The 9,527-nt window shown below is 44.1% G+C and overlaps 2 protein-coding genes across 2 annotated transcripts; one reads left to right on the forward strand and one right to left on the reverse strand.

The window, feature by feature from the left end:
• Positions 1-212: 212 nt before the first annotated feature.
• On the forward strand, positions 213-3,562 carry LOC104676778 (putative olfactory receptor 2I1). The gene is made up of 2 exons (XM_010381660.2): positions 213-218; positions 2,621-3,562. The coding sequence occupies exons 1-2, from the start codon at positions 213-215 to the stop codon at positions 3,560-3,562; spliced, it is 948 nt and encodes a 315-aa protein (XP_010379962.2).
• A 1,451-nt stretch (positions 3,563-5,013) lies between these two features.
• On the reverse strand, positions 5,014-8,541 carry UBD (ubiquitin D). The gene is made up of 2 exons (XM_010381643.1): positions 8,291-8,541; positions 5,014-5,752 (listed from the first exon to the last, which is right to left on the reverse strand). Exons 1-2 carry the CDS (start codon positions 8,315-8,317, stop codon positions 5,282-5,284), a joined length of 498 nt encoding a protein of 165 aa, XP_010379945.1. The 5' UTR covers positions 8,318-8,541; the 3' UTR covers positions 5,014-5,281.
• Between the last annotated feature and the right edge of the window lie 986 nt (positions 8,542-9,527).

A 9,527-nucleotide genomic window follows, 5' to 3' on the forward strand; every position in this document is an offset into this window, starting at 1 on the left:
AAGCACGATGACACCCACCCCTTATCCTTTTCCTGAGATACCTGGCTCTGATCTCAGGCACCCTATTCCAGAAATCAACACAGCCATGCAATTTCATCTTTTATTAAATCCTCCCAACTGCCATTTCAAATCCAGAGAATCCAGAGCAGGAGCAAGAGACCAACCTATCATCTGGAAACTCAAGGTGTAAACATTAGTGCCAAAGATTAGTCATGAAGGTAAGTTGGGTATTACAGTGCCTTACAGCAAAATGGTCTTGTGCCGAGAGGCACATTCTGAAATACCAAGTGAAGTTTGATGACACATTATATTATACATTTCACAACAGATTTGTCTTCTAGATGTATGAGGGAGATGATGGGTTTATGTTTACAGGTGCACACGTGCCTATGTTTTGGGGAATTTGTGCATACATGTAACAAGAATGTTATCTGTGCAGTTTTATTATTGTGTGCCTGTTTTCATGGTGTGGCATATTTGAAGAGGAATGGTTTAGAGCTTGCCTGGCTAAACTGTTGAGTGTCCGTGTAATCACCGCATTAAAGAATTTGACCTTTTGTAACTCAACATCTCTAGCCACCATAGGTCTGTAAGCCTGAATGTCACCTCTCCTACTTTATTCATCTCCAATATGACCCCAAATTATAAAATTATCTCTAAATATAGGTCAGACTTTGCATGTCCTTTTATACTCCACAGTCTCTAGCACAGTGGAGCCTGGTTGATCAAACAGGGAAGGACCTCGAAGTTAGTCAAATATAAGTGGAAAACCTATTAAGCATTTACAAATGATGTGGCCTTGGGCAAGTAATTTAACTTCAATTACACTCCTAACACACTCTATAAAATAAGGCTATTGCCTAATTTTCAAGTGAGTAAAGATTAGAGTTAATAAATGAAACGAGATGTAAATGTTCATAGCAGTTACATCACTGCCTAGCATAAGAACCCCTTAAAAACCTGTTTCTTAATTTGGGAAAAAGATATGACAATAGTTAGCATTTATTAAAGGATGACAATGGTTAACAACTGCTATGTGCCAGGCATTGTTCTAACAGCTTTTCATATTTAGCCCACTTAACATATTTCTATTTTCATATGAGGAAACCGAGGCAGAGAGAGGCTAAGTAACATGCCCAAGGTTGTTCAGCTAGAAAATGGCAGAGCCAGGACTCAAACCCAGGCAGTCTGGCTGCTAAACCCTGGTTCTTAATCACAACATTAATGCTTGTTCTGCCCAGTGAGGATAAATGAGTGAAACATACAATCAAACAGGATGCTTTGGTAGGGAACAGTGTTTTTCCCCCTGAAAAATGAAAAATTAGGTTACTGTGCTTTTGTAATTAAGAGAAGTGAACATGATGTGTAAAATAAGTTATCTACACAATAATTTATGTCAGGAGTCATGCAGCAGAAACATTTCTATCCATCACATAAACTTTCATCCATCACATAAACCATATGTTTCTGTACCATTAAGACGCTTGGTTCAACAAGACCCTTTGGAGAATGAGGTTCCTTTTGTTCCCTGGGGTTCTCTTTTTATTTTTTATTTATTTGATCAATATTTGATACTAAAGTGAAGGAGTTTGGACAGGAAACTTAGATGTCATCTAGTTCAAACTCCTTGATTTACACATGAGAAAACTGAGACAGAGGGAAATGAAGATCTCCCCATATCATATAACTGGCTAAAGGGAGTATGCTAGGTAAAACCACGATGTCCTGACTTCTGGTCTACCAGAAAGTGTTCTTTTTTTCTACCCAACTGATTCCTGATTTAAAGGCTAGTATGCATGTGCTGATCTCCCCTCAGTGGGAGGGGCATGGACGTTGGGAGTGGTCTCTATTCACAACAAATTAAAAATCGGTAATCAGCAGTATAATGGGTTGTGTTAGAAAGTAAACTAAGGCCCAATAACATATTTAAGAGTTTATTTGAGCAGTGATTCCTGAATTGGGCAGCTCCAAGCCAGAAGTGACTAGGGAGCTCCACAGATCTCTCTGTGGAGAAGCTTTCTAGGACATGAGGAGGAGGCTTTTTAGGACAAACAGGTAAAAGCAAAGATAATATTTCATTGGTTACAGTTATACAGTTGCCTTATTTGGTCTATCCCATGAGGAAGTCCTAGTTATATAATTATGTTTTTGTTGGCTGCTTCTGATTGGTTGAGCTTAAGTTCTATGTTTCTTTAATATAGGCATTTACAAGAAATAGCACAAATAAAGTTTCAGACATGCTTGAGAATCAAACAAGGTTAATGTTACTTAGGAGGCCCAACTGGCTCTGCCAGCTCAAGGATACTTCTGGCCTGGTCTCCATTTTTACATGAACAGTTGCATAAACAAACATAGAGTACCTGAAACAAGGGAGGTGATCATTCTGCCTACCGAATGTTGGCCAGGCCAAGCTTGGAGTGTTGCTCTTATTCTTAGGGGGATTATTACTAAGTAATCTCATCTGTAAACGGGATTACAATCCACAAACTAACCTTGTATATGCTTCCATTCCTTCGCCCAACCCAGTCCCACACTCCAAGGTTTTTCCTTTGCTTATAAGGGGGTAGTCACCCTTTCTTATTTCGACCTTCCAAACATTCTGGGAGTTTTCCTCCTTTAGGCCAACTACAACACAGAGGAGCGCTTCCTCCTGCTGGGTTTCTCCGACTGGCCCTCCCTGCAGCCGGTCCTCTTCGCCCTTGTCCTCCTCTGCTACCTCCTGACCTTGACCGGCAACTCGGTGCTGGTGCTGCTGGCGTTGCGCGACCCGCGCCTGCACACGCCCATGTACTACTTCCTCTGCCACCTGGCCTTGGTGGATGCGGGCTTCACCACGAGCGTGGTGCCGCCCCTGCTGGCCAACCTGCGCAGACCAGCGCTTTGGCTGCCGCACAGCCACTGCACGGCCCAGCTGTGCGCATCGCTGGCTCTGGGTTCGGCCGAGTGCGTCCTCCTGGCGGTGATGGCGCTGGACCGCGCGGCCGCAGTGTGCCTCCCGCTGCGCTACGCTGGGCTCGCCTCCGCGCGCCTATGCCGCGCGCTGGCCAGCGCCTCCTGGCTAGGCGGCGTCACCAACTCCGTTGCGCAAACCGCGCTCCTGGCTGAGCGGCCGCTGTGCGGGCCCCGCCTGCTGGACCACTTCATCTGTGAGCTGCCGGCGTTGCTCAAGCTGGCCTGCGGAGGCGACGGAGACACCACCGAGAACCAGATATTCGCCGCCCGCGTGGTCATCCTGCTGCTGCCGTCTGCTGTCATCCTGGCCTCCTGTGGTGCCGTGGCTCGAGCTGTCTGTTGCATGCGGTCCAGCGGAGGCCGGAGGAGGGCGCTGGGCACGTGTGGGTCCCACCTGACAGCGGTCTGCCTGTTCTACGGCTCGGCCATCTACACCTACCTGCAGCCCGCGCAGCGCTACAACCAGGCACGGGGCAAGTTCATATCGCTCTTCTACACCGTGGTCACACCCGCTCTCAACCCGCTCATCTACACCCTCAGGAATAAGGAAGTGAAGGGGGCGGCGAGGAGGCTGCTGTGGAGTCTGGGGAGAGGCCAGGCTGTACAGTGAGTAAGTTGGGGAGGGGAGAAAGTATTAAGCCAAAACCCAAGGATGGAAATACCCATTAGTGAGTCAGTTTAGACTTCAGACTGTTCATTTTTGTATGATAATCTGCAAGATTTGTCCTAAGAAGTCCAATGGGGGAAATGTTTTCCTCCCATGTGGAATGTTTAGCTCTTGAGGGAAAATTCCTAAATCCTCTATATACACAGGTTTAGGGAAGGAAAACCTACCCCTCACGACTCCACGTGCAGGTAAGATGATGGACGTGATGACTGCCTTTAGCTTCCTCCCTATCTGATGGAAGACCGTGAAGACCTCTTGGTCTCTGCCATCAGAAGTCTCAAGTTAAGAAGAAAATCATAGTCCCTACTCTGCAGGAGAGGGTCATCCAGAAAAAGAGACCATGGACTCTCTTCTCGGAAACCAGTCCAACCTAGTGCAGACCTTGCCAGGGGACCAGTGCCCTCCCCGGGGCATTTCACCCATAAGTGTGATGAGGAAAGCCCATACGTGGTGGTGAATTTTGCTGAGTGGGGTCAAGATGGGAAACCCTCCTGCAGGAGTTGGTTCTTGAACAAGTTTTAAAGAAACAAGGAACTAGGACGAGTGTGGAAGAAGGCGGGCATGTCTCAGGCTGTGAAAAAAACTCACAGGTGATCAATAGTGAGACATGAGAGAGAGAGAGAGAGAGCAAGAAAGAGAGTCAGAAAGAGGAGTAAATGGAGGGAGGAAGATGGAGGAAGGGACTCAAGTTCTCAAGACAGGAACAGGGATCTACTCATGAAAAAAAAGCAGAGAGAAAAATGCTCAATCAACAGAACCTGAGCAGAATATTGAGGTCAATCCAGAACCCAGCTCCTCACCCACCCTCACCCAGACTGGCACCCTCATCATGCAGAAGACCTGCTAGACCCTACAGCAGGTAGGAGAGAGGGTGGTCCACAGTCCCCCAGCTTCAGAAAGTTTGTTCTCTCCCAGTGTTCATCTACCCCTAGGAACCCCCACTAGTTACACACGATCACTAGACTCCTGTGGAAAATACCTTTCCTTGCTCGCCATCATCCCCATAAATAATGACTATTTTAGTTGGATGTGGGACATAGAGAATAGGAGGGGGCATGGTGCTGGACTTCATTTCATACCAAATAGCCTTAAAGGAGAAGAGGGGGAAAGGAGCTCAATTTAGTTTCTAAAATGTTTAGAAATTTGATTATGATCATGTCAGAGCAACTAATTCATTTTAAAATAAATCATTTCACTATGCTCTGTAAGTAGAAATTCAATTTGGTTCAACCATTATTGAGTGATATAAATAAAGCACTGGGCTTAACAAAGAAATACAGACATCAGTAGAACATGGATCCCAACCTAAAACTTACTCTCTTGTCAAAAATGAAAGGAGATAGGAGTTTTTCCATAAATAACAAGGTATATCAAGAAAGAATTAAATTGCAAGCTGGCTTTGAATGCTCTATTTTGCCTTAAAACTTTATTTACTAGTCTCAGTAATACACTATTAAAAATCCTGCCACTTAATTAATTGTGTTAGAATCAAAGAAACATAGAGCTGGACAATATTCTTCATCCTACCCATCCCACCCAAATCTTACTCTACTCATCTCATTCTCATTAATTTTGGGAAATCATCAAAGGATGTGGTTGTTGATTAAGAGATTAAAAGAAATAAGCTTTTTGGCCCTTGCCAACACCCCATCCCCAGGGTGGTCACCCTGCAATACAATAAGATGTCAGGAAGAGTAAGTTGCCCTTTCTGATTCCATAATCTGCCATCATCTTCCCATCTTCCAGTCTCTTTCCATTGCAATTCACAATCTGGGTCTCAGGGGTTACACCCGTCTTGGTCTCGATCATTGCTTTCACTTGTGCCACTGAGCTGGACCTTCGCACCCGGAGGAGATGTCTCTGCCCCTCATCACCTGACTCCACAAGATACAAGGGCAGCTCCTCATCATTGGGCTTCACCACTTTCAGGGTAAGGTGGATGGTCTTCTCCTTGTCAATGCCATAAGATGAGAGCCTTCTCCGTGGCTTTAGGATCTTGGAGCCCAGCAAAAGAACCTGGTCCTGCACAGGAACCTTGGTCTTAGACCGGACGTGTTCACTGATTTTTTTCACGCTGTCATATGGGTTGGCATCAAAGGTCATTAAATCCCATTCCTTGGAACGAACATGCACCTGGGAAGTGAAAGCCACACGACAGTTGCCTAGGATGCCTGCCTCACTTTACATTTCTGCTCCCCACCACAATGGCTCCCACCCTTCCACTGTTTATCTGGTCCTCTAGCTCCTGTTCAGTAGCCAGTGTCCCTCTCTTTCTTGGAACTTCTCCTTTGGAATTACCAAGTCGCAACACAAATAAGAAAATTTGTCCCATTCCTTTGTAATCACACCTTTTTTTTCAATCTTGAGAATGAAAAATAAAATCCTGAGCCCCCAACCAATTGAACAGACCCTCTCTTGCTCAGGGGGACCCTAGAGAAATTTTAAGAACTTAGTCATTGGGCCAAGGGCAGTGGCTTATACCTGTAATCCCAGAACTTTGGGAAGCTGAGGCAAGCTGATCACTTGAGGCTGGGAGTTCGAGACCAGCCTGGCCAACTTGGTGAAACCTCATCTCTACTAAAAATACAAAAATTAGCCAGGCGTGGTGTTGAGTCCCTGTAATCCCAGCTACTCAGGAGGCTGAGGCATGAGAATCATTTGAACCCAGAAGGCAGAGGTTGCAGTAAGTGGAGATGGCACCACTGCACTCCAGCTGGGGCAACAGAGTGAGACTCTGTCTCAAAAAGATAAATAAATAAAATACCTCAGTCATGATGAAACAGGAGGCTGGACATGCCTCATTATATCTTCTCCCTTTTGCAGTTTAGACACAACTGACCAGCAACGTTAGAGATTATAAGACTGAAAGAATGGATTATTGGTGGCAATAAGATTTTTGTGGCAAATTTTAAACAAGACCCGAGGCTATAATAGGCCAGAGTTAAGTCATGCATCCCTACACTTAAAGAATAAACTATGTTCTAACTGCCACAAAGTTGTTTTCTTTTTTCTCTAGCAGCTAAACAAGCACTGGCCTCGAGAGGAACAATATTAAAACAATTACAGCTCATCCACATGCTAACTGACCCCCTGTTCCTCAAGCCATAACTACAGTTTTAGTTGGACAAATGACTGATTTCAGTAATTTTCTCCTGATAAGAGACCACTGACCATGGACTGGTTCTGGCTAGTTTACAGAAGCTGCACATTTGAATGCCTTTGTGTCCCTGCTTCACCTTTTCATGTATAAGGCCTAACTGTAATGCAATTAAATGTTAAGTCTCCACCTCAGAGTGACCATGGGTGGTATATAACATGCAAGCTTATTCAACATGCATGCATTAGGACCCCCTTCATGAATATTCATTGCCTCTGTCGTAACCTATTGGATATGTATACTTAGCAAACCCCTTCAGCATAAAGTCCTATGTCACTTTCCTCCTACAAAGCTTGCTTTTGGTTTTCAACCAGAAGCTGAGCTTCCCAGCTTGTCAGAATGGCTACCTTGCAGACTATAACCCTTCATAAGAAATAAAGTCTCCTTTCTAAATGTATAAATTGTGTAATTGTTTTTAGTTGACAATTTTTTACTTCCTTTTTTCTGTGCATTTCAATAGATGTAAAAAACATACTTTTTATTCATCTTGAGATGTAATTAAAGATTTTCTACCTTATTTACCTGCCTCTCCTATCCAGACAAAGTTTGTCAAATGTCAAAAAGTAAATACAGAGCTTCAAAAGATGTACACCAGACTCTAAAAACAACTGTCAAAGAGAATTTCTAAAATATGACAGCCTCATAAGATATAGCAATAGGATACCCTCTGTCAATACTTCAGAAGGAAATCCTGGGTAGGACACATAACCACTGAACTGTTAGTTTTTTTTCAAATATCCCACTGCTTTATAATAATAACTTACATATTACAGTGACACTATGTTCAGTGTTTCTTGTTAATTTATATTTATTGTGTTTTTATATCTACCTAATATAGAATACGATCTCCTTTGATTAGACTAGGGCCTCACTCACAGAAGATAGGGACTATGTCTAAGTCTTACTTCAATAGCTGGAAAACCCTAAAAGACTGGAAAACTCACTCCCAATGGCCACTTGAAAGCCTGAGAAGACCTCCCTCATACTCCATTCAGAAATATTTTCCCAATCTAGATATTGCAGACATTTCTTCACTGGAGGATCTGTGTTAAGCATTGCCTTAATTCCAGGTTCTCTCCATAGTGCATATTTTCTTATATAATGTAATGTGTTAGATCATTAACAACTTCAGATAAATGAGTTTTGTGAAGCTGTCCTTTGAAAGAAAAGAGAAGATTAAGTTTAAGAACCCTAAAAAATGTTTCCATAATTTCAAATCTCACCAGCCCTGTGGAACACAAAGCTCACCCCCACTTTTTTTTCTACCATTTATCCCTAAGAGTAGCTAGTCCAATGTTTGATTTAAAAAAGAACACAGAAGCCAGATAACCAGCTTCTCTTCAGACAATCCCTCTTCCCATTCTGCAAATGTCAATGCCAGTCTCTTCCCCTTAAGGATGCCTGCCTAGCCACCCAGAGCCCTGAGTACTGTCCATCTCCCGTTTCTAAGATCTCTCCCCAACTCTTGAAAGTGCTTTTCCTTTCCCCATCCCCTTTATCAAATCCCAGCTTACACAGAGGCAGGAAGCATTAGGAGCCATCTCTGCAGTCAAGGGGCCAGAAACCAGAGACAGAAAAAGGATTTTGCATCCAGCTTATATACCAGCATTGAATTGGAAATCCCCTGCCTGGATTGCTGTGTTTGTCCAGCTTTGCTGTGCCCTTTGTTCTTGCATGCTCCTGTGAATTTTCTCTCACTTTTGCTGGGCAGGAGTTAATAAACAAAGAATGCTTTCTGATTACGTACTTCTCCCCTCAGGCAATCTATTTGCAATCCTCATTCCAAACATGGGATGGTCTTTCTGTGTTGAAAATTTTTCCCTGATTAACAATCCACCTCTCCTCTCCCAGTCCTGACTTATTACTGTCCGTCCTGTGGCCTGGGCCCTCACTGGCGTGAAGACCTGTAATGCTTGCTGAACCTCTCATGCTGCTTTTAAGAGCACCCCATTACTCAGGGGCCGTCCTAAGAACGAGAGCACCCAGGCAGGATACGGCAGTCAGCATTGTGTAGAGTGCTGTGACTGTGAGCCTGACATGGCTAGTCTGGCAGAAGGTATAAAACATGCCTTAAGAAGACATAGGAGAAATAACCTCAGACAGAGGAGATACGAGTTAGAGTCCCAGGAGGGTCACTTGCTACGTGACCTTGGACAAATCTCCTTAGAGGTTGGTTTCCCAGTCTATAAAATGAGATGACTGGAAAAGATTCCTAAGTGTCTTCCAGGCTCAGAAAACTTTGCTTGTAAAATTCCCTTTGCAAAATAACATTGGATTTCTGGGTCTTGAGCTCTCCAACATACTTCCTACCCTGTCCCAGAACCTGCAAACCAAATCCACTACTTGAGAACAATCCTAAGCCAACAATTAAATGCTGACTCCCCTCTTCAACACACAAAGCAATCAACATCCACTCTCACACTGCGGCACCTCTATTTCTCTACCTTTACTCCTGGATGCACCTCACCACCGTGATCTCAGACAAACCTAAAGGTGCCGCTCTCTCCCTTGCCCTTGAGACTTAAATGGAGACAAGAAAGGTGTGCCTGTCCCCGGGAAGTTTACTCCATCACTCTGATTCTCCTCGTATCCCAAATTAACTACTGCTCTCTCCCAAACTCTCAGGGCATTACCATGGAACCAGTTTTTAAAAGCTTTTTTTTTTTTTTGGAATGGAGTCTCACTCTGTTGCCCAGGCTGGAGTGCAACAGTGCAATCTGAGCTCACTGCAACCTCCACCTCCCGACTTCA

Source organism: Rhinopithecus roxellana, chromosome 4 (genome assembly GCF_007565055.1).
Source record: "Rhinopithecus roxellana isolate Shanxi Qingling chromosome 4, ASM756505v1, whole genome shotgun sequence".
Lineage (NCBI taxonomy): Eukaryota > Metazoa > Chordata > Mammalia > Primates > Cercopithecidae > Rhinopithecus > Rhinopithecus roxellana.

Bases quoted from the DNA above. Each gene is read 5' to 3' on its own strand.
- UBD (XM_010381643.1), bottom strand. From the start codon at position 8,317: ATGGCTCCTAATGCTTCCTGCCTCTGT. The intron at 5,753-8,290 runs GTAAGCTGGGAT...TTCACTTCCCAG, and splicing joins CTAATGCTTCCTGCCTCTGT to GTGCATGTTCGTTCCAAGGA.